Source organism: Euprymna scolopes, chromosome 41 (assembly GCF_053919585.1).
Source record: "Euprymna scolopes isolate OS-2025 chromosome 41, ASM5391958v1, whole genome shotgun sequence".
In the NCBI taxonomy this organism is placed as follows: domain Eukaryota; kingdom Metazoa; phylum Mollusca; class Cephalopoda; order Sepiida; family Sepiolidae; genus Euprymna; species Euprymna scolopes.
Genome location: NC_136522.1, coordinates 22,903,465 through 22,924,640, shown reverse-complemented (window position 1 = coordinate 22,924,640; position 21,176 = coordinate 22,903,465). Strand labels below are relative to the sequence as shown.

Sequence of the window (21,176 nt, the reverse complement as noted above, 5' to 3'; positions counted from 1 at the left end):
CTGCAATATTTGTTTAGCATAATCGAAAACCTATAAAAATCGTCAAAAAGCCTTATCTTCCTTTTTTTGGCCGTGCCTAACAAAACATTCCATGTTAATAGGTTTCTCAATAATAACGCTATTTCAACACAGTAAATTCTCTGCATAAGTACTGATAATTTTAGTGTTTTTTTGTTCTTTCTTCAAATGTTTATTTTCACCCAATGTTTAAAAAATATTTTCTCAGACATTTTTTTTTCAAATTGCCCAATCTCGTACAGTCCTTGTCAATTACGGTCCTTTAATCAGTCTGGAAACCTTGCCTGTATCCGATATTTCTTAAAATCCCTTTACTTTATGATCATTTTTAATGATTTGTTAAAAAAAAATTAAAACTTCATTTTAATTAAACTGTCGAATAGAAAGTTATACTTATGAAAACACCTTAAAAATTCAAAATATGAAAGAAAATTACATGCTATATATTAAACATCTATTCTTATATTTAAAGGCAATACATCTTTGGCACTTCTGCATGACAGAGACATATTAGCAACTGAGACGAGTTATCGAACCCTGTTCTTTGAAAGAAAACTGACATCTAACGGCCATTATGTGAACCTCAAATATAAACAAGTGTTCATAATAACGCAAAAATATATAAACGAAATAAAAAAAAATATGAAAATCGAAACATTTATTGAATAAAAAAAATGTATCAATATTTTAATATAATTTCTTTTCAATGTGTGATTTAATGTATCAAAATATAATTTTAGTTTGTCAATGTAGCAAAATAGAATTTTAAAAACATAAAACGTTTGGTTTAAGAATATTTTTTTTTACAGAAAGATTTTTTTTTTCCACGTTAAGATTGAATAAACATATCCATATAATTTTTGTTAATGTAGCAAAATATAATTTTAATATAGAAATTATTTTTTATTTATTTTTTTTCAATGAGTGATTTTCATCGAAACCTTTCTGGAATATAGTGTTTTTGCACAGTTACAAGGGATAGAATTTCCTTCTTTGTTCAAAAACCCCTTCCAAGGGATTGTCTTTGCATGAACTTTTAAAAAGGTACGAGTTATTGACCTCTGACATGCACCTCGTATTGGCCGTTCTTGAAACTAAAATACACACATTCACCTCATGTCACCATCATGTAGAAGTGTCATGTCTTTAAAAATGTGCCAAAACAAAAACTTTTCATCAGAGTACGAGAATCAGTCTCTTACCGTCTAGTTCCGCTCCACGTTACTGCAAATTAGAATCAGTTTAACTTCAAAGTTATTTTTTGTCATGCTAACCCTTTTTTTTTTGTAAATTTTTACTTTTTTTCTAAGCTGAATATGCACCTTTAAAATGACAACTTCCAGCGGTTTTCGGGTATGCTGAAAACAAATATCACATTTAAATTTGACACAGACAAGTAGTTTTCTGGATATCAAGACATTTTCTTCAAATATATTAATGTCAGTAGGGTTCTCAGTTTTTTTTTAACCTGAGGTGGGAGATATTTTGTAACACGCATGGGCATTAGTACTTTCCAGTTGGGGGTGAGAGAGAGAGAAAAAAAAAAAAAAAAAAAAAAAAAAAAAAAAAAAAAAAAAAAAAGCATAGCAATAAAGATCTTAAGGTCAATTTTTACGTGCTCCAGCATATTATAAGCACCTCAACCTCCCCATGTTGAGAACGGCTTTCGGAATACCCCCCCCCCCAACATCGAAAGCCGTTCTTAACATGGGGAGGGTGTTTATAATATGCTGGGGTATGTTGTAAAAATTGACCGATCTTAATATATAGAAAACTACTTGTCTGCGACAAATTTAAATGATATTCGTTTTTAGCATACCCGAAAACCTATAAAAGTAGATACGGGCAAAAATAGGGGGACCAATTTTGAAAGATTTATAATTTTTTTTGTAGGTTTCCGACTATTGATTGTATTTGAAAGATTAAAGACTAAAGTTAATTTCCTAAAGGAAAAAAATATTTGTACACGTGAAAAAAGTTATGAAAAATGTTTTCACGGCAAGCTAACCAATTCAGCTAAATTTTTAAGGTAAATAAATTCATTGTAAAAATCCCTTAAAAGATAAATATTAGTTTTCTGGGTCTATTTCAAATATAATTAGTAAAGTCCTAAGATATAGAATTAAATAATAAAAAACTAATTAGCCTTGAAAAAGCAAGTAATTTACTAGGTATGGGCAAAATGAATGCCGCTGCTCAAAATGTATAAACATTTTGACCTCTCCCTTTACTTAAAAATTCACCAAAAATCAGAAAATTAACCAATTTTAATAAAATTTTCAGTATTTATCAAATAATGATCGCGGAATATAATGAACTAATTATTTTTATTTAAATCTTAGTGGAAATGTATTATTTTGTTTAAACAAAAAATACCTTTAAAGTTATGGTTTTCAGTAGTAAATAAAAAAACGCAAGAATTTATTTTTGCTTTTTTTATATAAATAAAGCATCGTAATTTGTAACAATAAAATAAAAAATAAAATTTTTACAGCAACATTATGAAAAAAAACCCTGAAGTCCGTAGTAATGAATTTGATATAACTCGAAGAAAAATTTATTTCCTGAACTACCAATATTAATAATATTGGTAGTTCAGGAAATAAATAAATGATAATATTATTATCATTGAATTGAGCATTGTTTTAATATTTTTCACAAAAAAATTAGAATTGCAAAAATTATTTCTACTTTTTTACGCTTACATTTTTAACAATCTTTACATGTAAGATTCTAATATTCCCATTGTACGCAAGATCGTATAATTATCAACGTAAAATAATGTTCATATAATCTGGGAAAATAAAGTAAAAAACATTAAATTGAAAAACAGGAACATAGAAAAATAATTTAATTAAAAAATGACCAAAATTATACGAACGTTCCATGTCGGTAAGTACGGATGTACAGAGTTGAAAAGAAAACCAGTCTGTTTTGCCCACCCTCCTCCTCTTTTCAACTACCCGCCTGTTTGTTTATCAATTTTAAATTTCACGTAAATGTTATAAATTTTAACGTAAGTCTGTATTTTTTCAGCGTGTAATTTTTTCAAATGATTATAAATTGTTTTCTTAACCAATTGTAATTCTGTATTAATATTAAATAATGGTGCTAACTTTTTTTTTCAAAGAATAAATTGTCAGTAGTATAATTAATGAATTGAATTAACTTTTATGCATTTTTAAATGAAGGAAGGAGGGGGGAAAAAAAAAAAAAAAAAGTCGCTCTGTATGCCGAAATAATGTTAAAAAAAAAGACAAATTATGTCTAATTTGTCCTTCCATAAACATTTCAATTTTGCCACCAGAGGTTTTATGGATACGATAAACAATACTCGTTCTTACCAGTGATACATTTTTGGATAATTATTACTTTTAGCAAAAGTTAAGTACATTTATTGTATTAATTCATTATCTTAAGACTAACTTAATATTTAACTTGAAAATAATCCCAGAAAACTTTTTTCTTGCCAGAAAAATGTAAACGCGATTTTTGTCATGATGAATTTTTACGTGAAATCTAGGGTTTTTCAGATTTGAGATAAAATTATTCCATGTATTTCTTTATTTCACACTTTTTCTTTGAGAAATTAACTTTAAACTATAATCTTTCAAATACAATAAAAAGTACTAGAAATTTTAAATTATGATTAACCGGCGTTAAAAACCATGACCCTACTACCGAAGCAGCCATTAATTGCCCGTACCTATAATTTACCATTCTCCAAAAATGCAACAAACTAAAAAAATTTAAACACGATAAGGAGGCCCAAAATTTCAGCCAATCGAAAAGCCGTTTCAAAATGAAGTCATGATAGTAAAAGGAGGTAGAGGTGTCAGATTTCCCCCCCCCCTTCCCCAGATGTGCATCCATACATTCCTATTCTGAACGTTTGTATCAATTTTTATCATTTTTAAATTAATTTTTTTTTAATTGTTAGAGATTATATAAAAATTATGTTACGCTGAAAGTTTCACATTCTTGCGAGCAAGGAAATTAAAATCTTGTATATAAAAATTATGCGAAATCTAATTTAAACAAAAAAATTTGTGAAAATATTAAATAAATAATGCTAATATCAGTAGTTCGAGAAATTCATTAATACGAACTTTAGGGGCTTTTGTAACGTTTCTGTTTTTTTTTTTTTTTTTTTTTTTTTTTTTTTTTTACGACTGAAACTTTAGTAAAGGTATTTGTTTAAAAAAAAAATTTCCACTCAGATTTAAATAAAAATAATTAGTTCATTATATTCCGCGATCATTATTTGATAAATACTGAACATTTCATTAAAATTGGTTAATTTCCAGATTTTTGGTTAATTTTTAAGTAAAGGGAGGGGTCAAAATGTGGGTTTGTATCACTGTACAAAACAGATTCGAAAATGTCAAATATATAACAAATGTTATCAAAAAGATAAGCTACTTAGTGTTTTTATTTGATGTAACACGTTTATTTAGCTCGGAAAAAAAGTTTACCGATGTATTGGAAAGTTAAAAATGATGCCCGTGCCCGACTCTTAAACACTGTAAGTTTGGGAAAAGGAGTTAAAAAAAAAAAAAAAAAAAAAAAAAAAAAACGAAATTAGAAAAAAATACGGTTAGAAACTCGCTCAATATGTTACCGTGACGTAGGCTGACATATTCGGCGGGGTTTTAACAGTATTGTCTATTTTTTATTTTTAACTCCTTTTCCCCAAACTTACTGTGTCAAAGAGAGTCGGGCGCGGGCGCCATTTTGTATTTTCCAATACACCGATAAACACTGTTTTGAGCTAAAAACGGTTACATGGTGCTAGTGCACTTACTGATCCGCGCTATTTTTTAAATCATATTTCCAAGTTATGTTTTTTTTTTTAATTTAATTGTAAGGTTAAAGTATAGAATAGGTACAAAACACCCTCCCCATGTGGCTTTTTAAATAATGTTATTTGAGCACGGATCAATAAGTGCACTAGTACCTGTTACATTAAATAACACTAAAAAAACTTATCCAGTTAGGTAGAAAAGTAACTGATCTTGCCTTTGATAACATTTGTTATATATTAGTTTTGACAACTTTTTCGAATCTACGTGTACAGTAATATAAACCCAAAATATTTATACATTTTGAGCAGCAATCAGCATCGGCATTCATTTTGCCCGTACCTATATAAAAGTAATCATCTTAACGGTGAACGCAAGGGTGGAGAAAAAAAAAAAAAAAAAAAAAAAAAAAAATCGGTGCTACTGCAGTGCACTTACTGATCCGCGCTATTTTAAAAAAATATTTCCAAGTTTAATGAATTTTTTTAATTTTTTTTTTTTTTTTTTATTCAATTGTACGGTTAAAGTATAGAATAGGTACAAAACACCCTCCCCATGTTAAGAATGGCTTTTTAAATAACGTTATTTTAGCACGGATTAATAAGTGCACTGCACTAGTACAAAAAATTCTTGTTAACTATATATTGCAGTGCACTGCAGTTACTGCACAAAAAGAAAATACACTTTGATCAAGACACTCATAGCATTATTAAAAACATTTTTTTTTTTTGCAACGTTTTGTTTTACTGAGTAGAGTAAAACAGCAGTAAACAATTTGACAAAATAAAAACAAACTTGGAATTGATAACAGAAAAAAAAAAATGCGAACAATCACATTTAAAATAAAAACAGCAAAAGAAAACGATTTAAATGAAGAATTTATCATTTCTTTCCTCGGAGAAAAATGTTATTGTTCAATATCCATTTTTTCTTAAGTTACATATAAACAATGACCGAACAATGGTTGTCTACGTTAGTATTTTCTCGGTCAGCATTATCAATATATCGAGGTTATCAATGGCAGTTATTTCCAAGCTGAAAAGTTCAATATATAACCAGATGTTATTGGGATGTGTTTGTAATTTATTTTTCTTGTTGGAAATGATTTAATCTTCGGGTCTTTCGGGCGGAGGTCCACATGGTTGTACCATTTTCTCCATCAGATTAAAACGTACCCTGGCTTTCGATTCATTCTCTACCAAAGAGAAGTAATTAAGCATATCAAAATGGCCCAGATATGATGCATAACTGTCTCGATGCTGATTTGTTAGCCATTCCCATTTATTCGTATCGGCATGGCCCGTGCCGATATATTTCGACTGAAGATGTTCAAGTTGACTATGTATGTTGTAGCGGTCGCCCATATTGGATTTTATGCTAGTGTTGTCGTGACAACAACGAGATTTAGAAGAAACGAGAGTTTAAGAGCGAGAAGTTATAAATCTGTTTTGTTTTATTTATTATTTTTTTTTTTCAATAAAAAAATTCGTTAAAAAATAAAGCTTATCTAAGAATTAAAATGAAATATTAAAAATTAGTTACCAAAATAAAAAAATAATTGTATTTTTAAATCGGACATTTCCTTTAAAAGGCGGTGGTGCCCTCCCACCCCTCATCTATCGTCGGAAAGAAACGAATATTTGACAATTGTAATTTTTTTATCTTTAGAAAAAAGTTTTATTTAATGCAAAACATACTACAAAATCAAATAATGAATAAGTTTTAATTATCATTTTATTTAAAAAAAAAAAAAAAAATTAAAAGTAGAGCTTCATTTTAGGAAATTGTTTACTTTTCATGAGCGCCAGGGAGCGCCTGCCATTGGCAATTCTAGCAGACAATATTTAATAAAATTATTAAAAAAAAAACGAAAAAACTTTTACCCTTTTTTAAACTGAAGAATTTTTAAAATTAATTTAATAAAAGAACCTAAAATATGAATATTTTATGAAATATCAAGTTAAGAAAAATAATTTAGAAAATAATAAAACAATTTGTTTACTTTTTTAACGGTTATCTGCCCTTGGACCAAATTCATGAATCCCGCGAAATGGTTAGCCATGACTAATGCATAAAAATATAGTTATTTTAGTATAAAAATAAAGATGAAATAATGGAAAATTTCAAGAGTTATATTAAATTATTATTTTTAGATTTTATATATAATTCGTTTTTCTTTGAATACATGTTAAATATGTTTTTACTTTTAGTTTTTTATCGGCTTGTGTCGCTTAGTTACTCCTGTACTCGTTGGCCAGAAATAGTTGAGACGTGATATTATCTAAAAAAAGGTGATGGAGTGAAGACGGCCACTAACCTGGCTTGGGAAAATAAACAAAAAGAAAGCTGTTAAAGCGAATGAAAATACACAATTGAATAATTTTCTTGTTTCAATCAGACCTACTTAAGTAGGCAGAGTTTTACCTATCATAACTGGAGAGACGGAAAGTAGAAAAAAGTGTATTTATTTATATAAAAAAATCTGCGTAGAAAAAAAAAACTGTTGGTTCTTTTTGCCTCAAGTAAAGAGGAAAAATATTAAAAAAAAAAAAAAATATGGAAAATTTATTTTAAAATATACTCAATATTTTCTTTTTATTATTTGCTTTCATTTCAAAAGAAATACAAAGGAATTTTTATTTAAATATTAAAAAAAAAAAAAAAAACGGATCTCTAATTGGTAAGTTTTTCTTTAATTTTAATTTTTGAAAAACTATTTTATGTTAAATGAAAATGTTTTAATTTTTATAGAATTTTTAACTTTAAAGTTTATTTTTTATTTTATTATGATTTTTAAAAAATTTCTTTTCAGGCGATTTTTATGTTTGTTCACAATTGAAAAAAGTACATACTTTTATTTTAAAAGATAAGTTATTAAAGATCTGGTGCTTCTACAGAATTTGAATCAAACCCTAAAACCTAGATTAAGTTTGGGTTTTTGTTTAAAAATAAACTGTTTGGTTCAAATTCTGTAGAAGTATCCTATTTTTGCCATTTAAAACAAGTTTAAGATTTTATATAAAAGACAATTCGAAAACACATGTAATACGCGCGTGTGTGCTGAAGGAAGAACCACACATTCTAAAATGACGACATACTTTAAAAAGATATTTGAGCACTTTTGTAGTTTTAAGGACTGTGATGAAATAATAACGGTATTATTTAGAAAGGCGTTTTGAACATGTGAAGGAGGCTGTACTTTCACCTAACAATTTAATGCTCAAAAGATGCCGAAAAAATTAAATTCAACTAAAATTCTATCTAAAAAAAAAAAAAAAACAATAAATAAAAATAATAAAAATAGCATGGTCCGTAAACTGCAGAAGTACCAATATTTAAAATCAACGTAGATTACGCGCGGCACTCGGCAGTGCGCAACTTCTAGAGACAACGCAGTTAAAATCAAGTTTCGTCCGTCTTTGTTTATATTCGTCGTCAGCTGATTTAATATGATGGTCGAGTTGAACAACTCACACCCCCCTGTAATTTTTTTTACCGATAGTTTCATTAAATTCTTTTGCTGGATTTTCATTGATTACACACTAATCTAATAGATTATGAAAAAAAAAAAAAAATTATCATTATTTCGACATTGAGGAAGAGTGTAAACAAAGATTGATGAAACTTGATCCTCTGTAATAATATTGCTTGCTCAGGCAGAATCTCCATAATGAAGCAAGGGTTGCATAATCTATAACCGAGTTCGGGACGACTGGAATCTATGCCAGGATAAGCGGGGAAAAGTTGGTGCTATTTCGGAGTTTTCCTTCTGGACTAGTTACCCAACGAAGGCTTGGAAGTCTAGTCTAGCCTATTATTTAATCCATAGCTGGAGGGAGGACATATGGATTCATATCTTTAAAAATTAAGTTATATAATGGTCCGGCAGAGCTTGAAATCGGCATACCAAGCCCACACTTAACGCCTGTAACGATGACACTACGACACTTCCATAACACAGACAGACAAAATTGTAATTGAAGGGACGGTTAGAATCTTATAAAAAAGATCTCTCGGTTGGAGTCTGAAAAAAAAAGCCGGTAAATATCTGGCACCCGGTATGATACCCCGGCCCATCTCCAGCAAAATCAAAAAGAAAAAAAAATTCAACGATAAGCACCCAGGAATACGCATGCATGCATAATCCGCGAATGAAGTTGATATCGTATAGTTCGTTCACTCGTTCACGAACGTGTTAAAGGGTCCAGAATTATAAATATTGACACATAAGCGCGTGCATCACGCACGCACGCACACACACACACACACACACACACACGCAAGAATATAAAACGATACGCACACACGCTCTTCTTCACTGCGCATTTTCCCAAATAACGATCCATCACACGGTAGACACACAATATAATGAAATACTAAGGTCTTATGTACGACAAAGGAAACTGGAATCTTAGGAAGATCTCCATCATTCCAGTAGTTATAGGAGCAACCAGACATATGATGAAGAATCCCAAAAACTACCTGGCAAATATACCCGGTAAACAAAGTGCAAGAGATACAAACAATTGCATTTAAAGGACGGTTAGAATCTTAAAAAGATATCTCGATTGGGATGTATAAGATAACAGGTTAATGTTTGGCATCTGGTAGGATGCCACATCCTTAGCTTTAACAAAATAAGAAAAAAAAAAAAAAAAAAAGAGGGGATACTCTCGTTAGTACACGGATAAGAGGCCCGAATATAAGAAAAACGGATATAAGAGAGATTTTCTCTGGTCCCAAATAAGGGCCTGTGTTAATATACAGTGTAACCCGAATATAAGAAAACTACTAGGGACAGGAATGACTCATGCACTTATTGATCCGTGCTGAAATATCGTTATTATTTAAAAAGCCATTCTTAACATGGGGAGGGTGTTTTGTTATTATTCTACTCTTTAACCTTACAATTGAATAAAAAAAACATTATAAAACTTTAATTAAACTTGGAAATACGATTTTAAAAAAAATAGCACGGATCAGTAAGTGCACTAGCACCAAAAAATAATTTCATTATAATTATATATACACACACACACACTCACTAATCAGGTTGAAAAAACGAACTAGTTGTATGTGAATGATTTATATTTTGACGGACCTGAACGAACTCCCCCCCCCCATTTACCGTAAAATTAATTTCTTTTCACGTTTTCTTATATTTTCTGCGGATTATCGTCGATGATAACTTTCATATTAGCAGGAATTATTTTTTCAAAAGTTTATATAATAAATAAGGAAGAACGACCGCAAAGTGGGGTATCAATTTAATAGAAGGTATAATTAAAAAGTTATCTCCCACGTTAAGTCATTGAATAAACTTTATCAACATAAAAAAAAATCCAGCTAGTAAGAAAGTTAAATCTGTTATCGACGATAATTCGCAGAAAAAAAATAAAACGTGAAAAGGGGGGGGGGCTCGGTATTTTACGAGTAACATGGACCCTGCGTAAATGGGTTTTATTTTAATGGCTACTCCCTGAAAGCGCGTGCAGAAAACGTTTTCATTGGTTTATTCAATCACGAAAACTTTTTTAATGTACTATTTGAGGTAAAAACAAAAATGTCAAAAGAATTACTGCACTTACTGATCCGCGCCGCGCTATTTTTTAAATCGTATTTCCAAGATTAATTAAAGTTTTATGTTTTTTATTCAATTGTAAGGTTAACGTATAGAATATTTACAAAACACCCTTCCCTCCCCATGTTAAGAATGGCTTTTTAAATAACGTTATTATTTCAGCACGGATCAATAAGTGCACTAGTACCCAAAAAATAAATATTTAGTGGGGAAAATATAATAATAATAAAAGTAAAATAAAATAAAAATAAGCACGAAATAAAAGTATGAATCAAATTTAATTAAAGAAAAAAAAAAAAAAAAAAAAAAACATAAAATAAATACGCGCGCGATTAAAAAAGAAAAAAAGTCTATGATGCCGATGCGAAGAAAGTGAAAGAAAACCTTTTGCGCATATCAGGGAGCAGCCATTAAAATAAAACCCGTTTACGCAGGGTCCACGCTTCCTCGTGAAGTAAGTATCACAAACTCGTTCAAGTTCGCCTATATTTTTAACATCCGAGTTTTGGTTGTACACAAAATATAAATTATAAAATAACCAAGATGAAAATAGCCAGAATCAAAATAATACAAATTATCAATCTTTACCTAAAAAAATACGGAAACATTTTTTTTAATACTATATACTATTATGTTGATTAGCAATCTATACCAGCGGTTTCGAAAGTCATACCGGGCCAGTTGGAATTTTCACTTATAGCTATCATATTTCTACGTTTATGAAGTAAAATATGTGCATATGTTATATATTTTATACACAGCTGCTAGGCGTAAAGGATTCAGATGTGGGTAATATTTAGTTTAGTTTTTGTGTGTGTAAATGTGTAAAAAAAAAAAAAAAAAAAAAAAAATCTTTGTGCTTTTGAAAATTCAAATACCACCGATTTTTCTGACATTTAGACAATAGGTATTAGACATTAATTAATATTCCGCAAATTTCAGTTTCTTTGGAGTATTTTAAATAGGGTTTTAAGGCGCATGCATGGGTACAATATCCTACTTGAAAATTCAAATATTTTAGATTTGTTTTCAATTTGATCCATTGATATTAGGCAGCAATGAAGCAAGATTCCCTGAATTTCAATTTCTTCCTAAACCCCCTTAGGCTCTTAATTTTAGACATTTTCTATAATCCAAATCGTGTATTGGATTTCGATGAACATTGGAATAAGGATTCTAAACATAATGATTACTATTGTTTTTAATTTCCGTAAAGGAGGACATAAAAGTGATAGAAAAATGTTCTGCTCGAGGAATACTTCTAAATATTTATAAATACGAGTTTCCAGACTTTTTTTTTTCGTATGTCCACTTTTATTGATAGTACACACATTAAATAAACTCTAGGCACCTTCAAAGTAATCTCCTCCGGCTGCAATGCACGTTGCACGTGTACCGTTACGACATAACTTTTACGACGACGTAACTTCTGGAAGGCCACATGGAAGTTATCTTGTGTGAGCGTGTTAATGACCTTCGTCACAGCCTCTTTCATCTCCTCAATTGTCTCATGACGACATGTTCTAAAGTTTTCCTTGGGCTTAGGGAATAACCAAAAGTCGCAGGGAGCAAGGTCTGAACTATAGGAAAAGTGAAGAACTGTCTTCATGCCCATCTTGGTCCAAGTTTGTGACAAGAATGGAGGATTCTTGGGACAAACTTTGCGTAAATCTTCCGCATCTTCAGTTCCTTGTGTTATTGAGAAAACTTGATAGCGATACTGTTGCAGATTTGTACATATTCACAGATGCCTCAAAAAAGGCATATGGGTTTTCTGTATATGCAGTTCAGGGAGGTTCTCTGATTTTTGCTAAGGCAAAGGTGGCACCATTAAAAGCTAAAACCTTGCCAACGCTGGAACTATTAGCAGTTTTTTTGGCCAACTAGATTATAAGAAGGATGGAGTGAACTGAATTTTGGTTGTGATTTCAGTTTGGGATTGGAGTTGAAGGAATTTGAATCGTTACCCTTATTACCAGACCGACAAGGTTCTACAATTTTTACCTAGTCACAGGTCGCAACAAACCATTGTTGCAAAATCCTTGTTAACCTCTACCTTTCAATGGAGAAAGTTTCCACAGTGTACAGTTCCCACACCGACATCAAACTGTGCACTTATTGTGTCTATAGGCACACGACGGTTTGAATCCATGAAACTCTTTATTTGACCAATCAACTCTGGTGTTCTGACTTCCTTACTTCTTCCACACCTCTCATCATTCCTTACAGATTTCCTTGAATGTTTTATGCCACTCGACAACTGATGCTGGATTCATGCAAGATGGTCCAAAAGCAGTCTGAAGCATTCCATACGTTTCTGTGACATTTTTTCCCCAGTTTAAAACAAAATTTTATTGCATATCGTTCTTCGAAAGTGCTCTCACGTCTAGATTGCATTTTTGAAATTCACCAGTTGTGACAATCATTCCAACTCCTGTAACTGTTCATTTGAACCTAAAATCATCAAAATTGGTCAGTCATCTCCTAAGTATAGCAATGGCATACTGAATTTTCAAGAGTCTACCACGATTTTAAATGCCTACATAAAAATGTCTACAAACTTATTGAATGAACCTCGTACGTACTGATGTCCAGAAAAAACGAAACAGCTGTCTGCGGATGACTATATCAATGTTTCTGACAACAATTCTCATTATTGGTTGTTATTTTCACATTTTGACTGATGTATCTTCAGGTTATGAAGATAAAAACCAAGATTAGAATAGTATCCCCAATAACCCAAATTCTCTAGAATAAAAAAAAAAAATAAGAAAAAAATTACAATACGAAACAATTGTTGATTAGCCATTTATATTAGCGGTTTCGGAATTTTTTTTTTTTTTAATCAATCCAGACTACCACGTAACCCCTTCAGTATTTGGACGAGTGATATATACTGGACCAATTGGAACCACCAATATATGTATGTGTGTCATCCATATACACAGTTTCGCTGTATGTATCACAGGTCTTCAGTGCTGTTAGACAAGAAATTGCCTGAAAGCATGATCCAAATTCGACCGTCTAGACAAGTCGGCGTTTCTAATCACTTGGCCATTATCTGCTGAAATGAAGTTTTCTTTATAAATGTTGGATAAGCAATCTTTCTGTGTTTATAAGAGTAGGGCGGTATGTTTATCAAAAGTTTTTATCGGTTATTTTGAAATGATGCCGGTGTTGATCTTAAAATGTACCCGAGTTTACTAAGGCCGGCAATTTGCTTTTTGGTTTATACGATAAAAAAAAAAAAAAAACAAACAAAAAAAAGAAAAGATGCTTCTGTATTTATGAACCCGTGATTTCAACGAGAGTTACTCGGGTGTGTCCAGTAAATGACGGGAATAACCGAAAACGGCCGGGCGAGCCTTTTTACAAAAAATACAAATTGTTACAACCAACCCCTTATCGTGGTAAGAATGGTGACGACCACTGAAATTCATAAAGTAATAGATTGGAAAATAATGTCCAGAAAATTACTTGTCGACCGGAATCGCGGGCTCATAAATGCAGAAGCACCAAAAATAATGATTTTTTTTTTTAAATTCATTTGTGAAAATAAAGTGAATGTCTTATATATGTGTCTTATATATATATGTGTGTGTGTGTGTGTGTGTGTGTGTGTGTGTGTATTACAAATTTACAGTTTAGCAAACATTTATTTTAAAATTATTGAAACAAATTGTTTCTGGTTATTTCATTAAAAAGCAACACACACACACACACACACACACACACACAAATTACAATTTGTCAGTCTTAGTAAGCTCGAGTACTTTCTTCAGATTAATACGAGGCTCAAAGTGCTGGCGTCATATTGACGTCACATTCTGTCGATATGACTGAATGCGAAGTTTCACTATCTTTTTATCTATATAAACTTTTTTGGCACCATATGTGCGTACATGTTTCAGCTAAAATGTGAGAAATATAAAACCATTGTCATGACAAAGTCTTAAAATTTCTCCCACACAATATATATGTGTATAAGATTTACTCTTAAACTAATTAATCGATCATTATCAGTTTTGGAACACGGCTGCTAGGCGTAAAGGTGGATACTGTGGGCTATTTTTAGTTGTATACAAGAAGCAATAAAATCCCATCCCTACACAGAAGAGATCCAAAGATACCGTAAAGCCTTTTACTTTAATGGTTTCTTCCCTCGGACTGATAGACTTTTGACCCACCCCCGGATCACTGCTTCCCTAATTGTATTGACATGCAGAAGTTCAAATGTAATGTAAACAGATATCTTGCTGCTCAACTCCCTATATAGTGTTCATGTAGATTTGATCCCAAATAGTAGCCACTATCATCTAAGTGGTATTGTGTCTTGTTTAGGATGTAATAATAGAAAAAATTAAAAAAAAAGGGTTGGAGGGAGAAGTTCTTCGTGAAAATTCAGATATCTCTGATCTCTGAAATTTTAACAATTACACATCAATTAATATTATTAAAAATTCTCCAAATTTCTATTTTTCTAGAGTATTTTAAGGGGTTTAGGGGCATGACAGTTAAGCTTAAACGGTAATTGTGCATAAAGGGAGATCCTAACTTTCAAACACACCGGAAACTGGTACTTGCGTCTCTCAATTGAGATAAAGAAGCGCGAAATGGATACAATTTTCAAATATATATATATATATATATATATATATATATATATATATAATTTTATCCCCCTTATAATAAAAATATATAAAAATACGTAAACTTTTTCATCAATTAATTTTTTCACGTCTCTCAATTGAGGTATGGGTACTCATGCAGAGAGTGATCCGTGCTGAAATAATAAGGTTATTTAAAAAGCCATTCTTAACATGAGGTGGGGAGGATGTTTTGTACCTATTCTGTACTTTTAACCTTACAATTGAATAATAAAAAAAAAACATATCATAAAACTTTAATTAAACTTGGAAATACGATTTAAAAAATAGCGCGGATCACTCTCTGCATTAACACCGAGGTATGAAAACACGAAATGGATGCAAATTTTCAAATATATTTTGTTTATTTTAACGATTTTAAAATAACTTTGTCGGCAATATCATCTACTGGATTCGTACTTATGTTGTTTGGATATGTTATTTTAACATATGTGAAATATTCACAATTTCAAAACTGTTCTGTTGCACATTCACCTTTCATGTTTATGTAAATAATATTTTTTAAGTATTTAAATAGTTTGACAAAAATATTAATTTAAATAAACGTATTTATTTGAAAAGATGTGATTAAAAAATTAATTGATAAAAATTTTTTTTTTTTTTTCACCCTACCTTATAATAAAAATATATAAAAATACGTAAACATAAAATATATTTGAAAATTGTATCTATTTTGTGCGTCCATACATCAATTGAGAGACGCGGGTGCCAGCTTCCGGTGTGTTTGAAAGTTAGTGTCTCCCTTTATGCACAATTACCGCTTTAAACCTTAATATTGTACACATTTTCTAGAATCAAAATCAGAATACGGATTCTAGACATAAGGTTTAGAAGCATTATATTTTGTTTCTAATTTTCATGGCCCTGTCGGTGGGGCATTAGAATACGCCGACTGCCCCCCCCCCCTGGAGAGGGTAAAAGTCCCTCAATGGGGGTCCTGGATATGACCTTAAACTATATCCAGTGGTGAGATCCCAGCTTGTGGGCTTTGGGGAATGTGGAGCCACCCTTTAATTACCATCGCTCCCAGGTCCACTCTGACCCGGAGTGGTAGTACCTGTTAGGGTCCCAACTATGGGTTAAATAGAAACCGACGTGAAAACAACAAATATATTCTATTAAAAAAAATTTCTTCAAAATCTTTGGATTCGGGATAAAATAACCCGAAAAGGTTTGATATGCCGTAAAACAAAACCAACCAACCAACCAATCTAATTTTCATAAGGCGGCATAAAAATGGGCCAAAACCATGCCGTTTGAGGAAAATAATTCTACCTGTCTAGAAGTATTTTCTACGCCGCTGAAGCCTCTTCATAAATAGCAATGATATTTTGTATATCAATAGAATATTTGTTGGGTATTTCTACAGTTTATCACCGAAAATGGAGACGCCATTTTATTTCGGGCACCTGTCATTAGAATCAGAGGGAAAAATCAGTATTTTAAACTATGACCGAAATAGGAAATAACAAAAAATATTAAACTAGTTATTAATTACTTCCGAGACTATGAAAAAAATAAAAATAAAAAATGAAGCAAATGAAAGAGAACATATATCCGTAATTGTTTAATTAGAAATTTAATTAATTAATGAAAACGGAAGTTTTTCATGAAACGTATATATTTTTTATCATTAAAAACAGAAAATGCAGAGGATATATTCATAATTGTTTAAACTGGGCGAGCGCTATTCGGACAGCAACACCTTTATTGTATAAAAATGTACCAAAATATAATTGTAAAGACATTTATTGAAAAGTCTGCGTAAGAAAATATAATTTTAATAAAACAATTTTGTAAATTGTTTTTGTTATTTATTTTCTTATTTCGGTCATAGTTTAAAATACTGATTTCTCCCTCTGATTTTAACAAGTGCCCGAAGAAATGTCACCGGTTTCGGCGATAAACTGTAGGAATACCATATGTTCTTGAAATAGGCAGAAACATTTTTTTATATAGTGTTCGTTTGCATGCTCAATTAAGAGCTTTGATCGTATAGTCGTTTTGTATACTATTAAGTTGCATAAACTTTGGTATTAACTTAAAAGAAATTCGTAATCAGATTCGCGTGTTTTTGAAGGTGTTTCTCGATTACCAAATTGCAGCTGTACACAAGAAATCATTTTTTTTTTTTTTTTTTTTTACACAGTGATCACCACTTATCAAGGCCCGGAAGCCACTCAGGGATAAGGGTTATTGCAAGTACATTACGTTAGTGAGGAGATTTGCTGAAGTGTTTACTTAAGGGGGCGGTTCATTAGGAATTTGTTAACATTAGACTTGAAGACATCCAAGTTGTAGTCCGGAGGGAAGGAGGCAGACGGAACAGAGTTCCACAGGCGTACAGTTCTAAGAAAGAAGCTTTGTTCATGAAATCCACGTTTTGATTTAGGCACAGATATAAAGTGGGGGAAATTTTTCACAGTGGATTCAGCTAGACGGGTATTTTTCGTGAAAGATTGGCGAGGGGGGACCAGGGATTGGAGTTCAGACGAGCACCTGCCATGAAAATAACGATAAAACCAGGATAGGCTCGCAACGTCTCTTCTGTGGGAGAGGGGTTGCAGGGTAGAGAAAAGGGCATCCCCCACTAAACCACGAAGTCTATTTTGTACTCTGTCAAGGCATGATAGGCTGTTTTTGGCAGCTCCTGCCCAGATATGGCAACAGTATTCCATAAAGATTTAAAGACAGATGAAGAGGACGATCACCAAAGAGATTGTCTGACCAGATAAGGGTTGAGACTAGCGTGTCAATCCTGACAGCAAGAGGACTGGCCGAAGACCATGTGAAGTTCTCTGGAGTTTGCAAATAAATTATGTATATATTAGTGTTGGGACGATTAATCGGAATCGAAAAAATTGGAAGATTTGTGAGTATCGGAAAAATTGATGCCTATTTTCCGATGCCAAAACGATTCTTTTTAATTGTCCCTTTTTATTTGATTTTGTTTAAACCAAAAACCTTCTATTGCTGGCAATCATGATAAAATAAATATCTATTGATTTTAAATCACCAATAAAGCTAAAAATCTATAGATCATCCTCCACGCGTGTATTTTGACGGTTAGAAATATATCTGCATATTTAACATGTGTTTTTATGAAAATCGAGGAAAATAACAATCTTATAGTTAAATAATTAAAGATTTATAAAGAATCGGAATCGGTAATTGAGCACGGAATCAGTAATTGTATCGGAATCGTCCCATCACTAGTATGTGTGTCAATGGTGTAATATAGTTAACAACCTAGAAATCGAAAACAAAATATGTAGCAAATAACTAAAAAAAAAAAAAAAAAATTCTAACGATCTCCATCGTTTTTGCAATACAGAACGTTTAATACTTATGTTACCGTGTTTAAATAATAACGTTATTATTTAGAAAGCTATTCTTAACCTGAGGAAAGAAGGGTGCTTTGTAATTACTATGTGCTTTTCACCTAACAATTTAATAAAAAAGATATCATGAAACTTGAAAATGTTATTTAAAAATAGCACGTAAGTGCGTAAGCAACGTCTTTGTAAGTTTTCTTTTTATTCAGACTTTGTTTCAAAGCTTTGAAGTCTTAAAAAAATGGCTGGCCACGTTAGGCCCAACAAGTTTCAAAATACTGCAATTTTGAAATAAAGGAAAACTTTAAAACTGTTTTGATAAAATAAAAATACAGATTAGCTGAAAAAGTTAATGCGTTTGGTTAGTTATTAGTTTTTTTTTTTTTTTTTTTTTTTTTTTTTTTTTTTTTTGCGCTGTTAATCATATTACATCATTGCCTGACATAGATATTATCAAATAGTAAATCTTTAACAAAGCAAAACTTATCAAGAATAAGAAAAGCTCAACACTATTAAGATGGTTTTAAGAGCAAACAGTTAATAAAACATGTTAAAAAAACACTTTGAAAAAGAGTTAAAAACATATTAATCTGAAAAGGAAACTTTGATAAGTGGATAGTCCTTAATCCGTGGAGTTTCGGAGAAATACTTTCCTTCTCATCAGAAAGTAGGAATTAGCAAAATGCGGGATCGGATTTTGCATACAAAAGTATTTGATGAAACTGCAAGTAAGTCAAAGATCTTACTTGATAACAAAAAGTGAAGCAGAGGGAATATGGTGAAAAAAAAAGGTGATTTCACGTGAATGGATAGTCTGGTGAAAGGTAAAGTATCCAATGACGGTAAAATCCAAAAATATAACTCCAAGAAAGTTAATTGAATTTCCATTTGCACAAATAAAATCCAAGGAAATCGTGTAATTGGAAGATGGTCCAAAATAATCCAAAAGGCCGAAATCCATGGAATAATTCACAAATATGTACAAGGAAAAGGGGAAAAATTCCAATAATATTAATAAAAGAAAAATAAGATATGCTTTTCATACGGCTGCCGAGACATAATGTATTATAAGCTCTATCTCCTATTTGGTTTTATCGAACTTTTACATCTGGTTGAGATTATTTTATAAATATTAATTCTTTAATATTTATAATATACTTTAGTTTTACCATCTTGGATCATTTTGGTAAATTTAATTGTAATTTTTATTTTATTTTACATATATATATACTCTCAATAATCAACTACATTACAGAAAGTACCTTGATAAATGTTTGATTTTCATTCATAATACTGCTATGAAATACGACGTTTTATTTTATAACTTTATGAATATTGTAGAAATTGAAATTAAATAAAGAGTTCAAATAAGAATAGTTACAAAAACCTTATTTCAGCACGGTAACATAAGTGCCAAACGTTTTGTATTGCAAAACTATGCAGGTCAGTAAAAAATTAAATTTTCTTGCTTTTGGTAAAAGGGTCCTAGTTGATTTTTGAGTTCTCCATCGTGTCTCCCGGTGGTAGGGTGTAAATCCTGGAATATAGCAAAATTTATTTTATTTAATGTCAATTTATTTAGGCTCAATCAATACTTACCCAATCGAAAACTTGAATTAATAAAAATGTAAAAAGAATTTAAAAATGCAATATGGTGCTGTTGTGGGCTGAATGTTAAAGGGACATAAGGTTCCTCATTCGATCTCAGGCAATGCTTTGTAGTAATTTTGTGTGTGAGAGCAAGTTCCCTATGGATTCAGAAACGATGGGCCAATTTTTTGGAAATTTCATACAAAGGTACTTGAAGTGTGTGGGAGTATTCTTACCTAAGTGTTGTATCGGAATGCTCCCGATAAGTATTGATAATAAAAAAAAAATCCGATTTTCACAAAAGTTAACACTTAAACAACCTAATATCACAAGTGCATTTGAGAAGTTTTATCACCGCAGAAGTAGAAAGGTCCCGACTATAACATTAATTGTAGATTCTTTTATAAGATATGGGCGTGTTTGAAACGAATGTTTATTTTTAGAGCACAATTGAACCCATGATATTTGACTTTTGTACGTTTAACTTTAAGTGATTATGCAAAAATAATTTCATAAAATCAACAGTTGGTTCTTTAATAAGACAGGGGCGCGTTTGAAATGAATGTTTCTGTTTAGAGCACGATTTAACCATGATACTTGACTTGTGGAATTTAAAACTTTAAATAACGCAATTATTTAAAGATAATTTTAACTAGAGCAGGCAATTTAATTAAAAAATGGGCGATTTTACGATATGGATGGCGATAGTGGAACAACATCGGGTCATACATGTGTTTATATATATATATATATATATATATATATATATATATATATATATATAAAAAGATATTTTGCTAATGTTTTCCTCTGATGAGAAGAAATAACATTCTTTGAAACTTCACGAATTAAGGAGCCCCCAACTTTGGAGTATTCTACCGAACAATAAAAACCGTTTGTATAACTCTACTTTGCAAATCTGTTCTTATATATATATATATATATATATATATATATATAATTTATGATGTATTAAATGGATATATATTATTTTATATGATGTATGTTGTATTATAATTATATAGTTTATTAGATTACATATATATTGTATTTTATTGTGATATACATATTGTATTATGAGATATATATATATATTGTATCAGATAATAATATGTCTATTGTATTATACAGGGTGTCCGTAAAGCTACTATACAGTCTTACAAGTTACTATACAGACACCCTA

The 21,176-nt window shown here is 31.0% G+C and overlaps 2 protein-coding genes across 4 annotated transcripts in view; one reads left to right on the top strand and one right to left on the bottom strand.

Annotated features, from left to right (window-relative positions):
* Nucleotides 1–5,680: 5,680 nt before the first annotated feature.
* LOC145266414 (splicing factor 3B subunit 5) lies at nucleotides 5,681–6,227 on the bottom strand. Its single transcript, XM_080122079.1, has one exon. The coding sequence runs from the start codon at nucleotides 6,182–6,184 to the stop codon at nucleotides 5,927–5,929; it is 258 nt and encodes an 85-aa protein (XP_079978205.1). The 5' UTR covers nucleotides 6,185–6,227; the 3' UTR covers nucleotides 5,681–5,926.
* Nucleotides 6,228–6,917: 690 nt separating this feature from the next.
* Nucleotides 6,918–21,176, top strand: part of LOC145266412 (uncharacterized) — a 792,722-nt gene continuing 778,463 nt past the window's right edge. The window contains exon 1 of one of the 3 annotated variants that reach the window (XM_080122077.1): nucleotides 6,918–7,500. The gene's annotated coding sequence lies outside the window, so the exon portion shown is untranslated. The remainder of the gene's footprint in view (nucleotides 7,501–21,176) is intronic. The other 2 variants (XM_080122076.1, XM_080122078.1) reach the window with 2 other exon arrangements.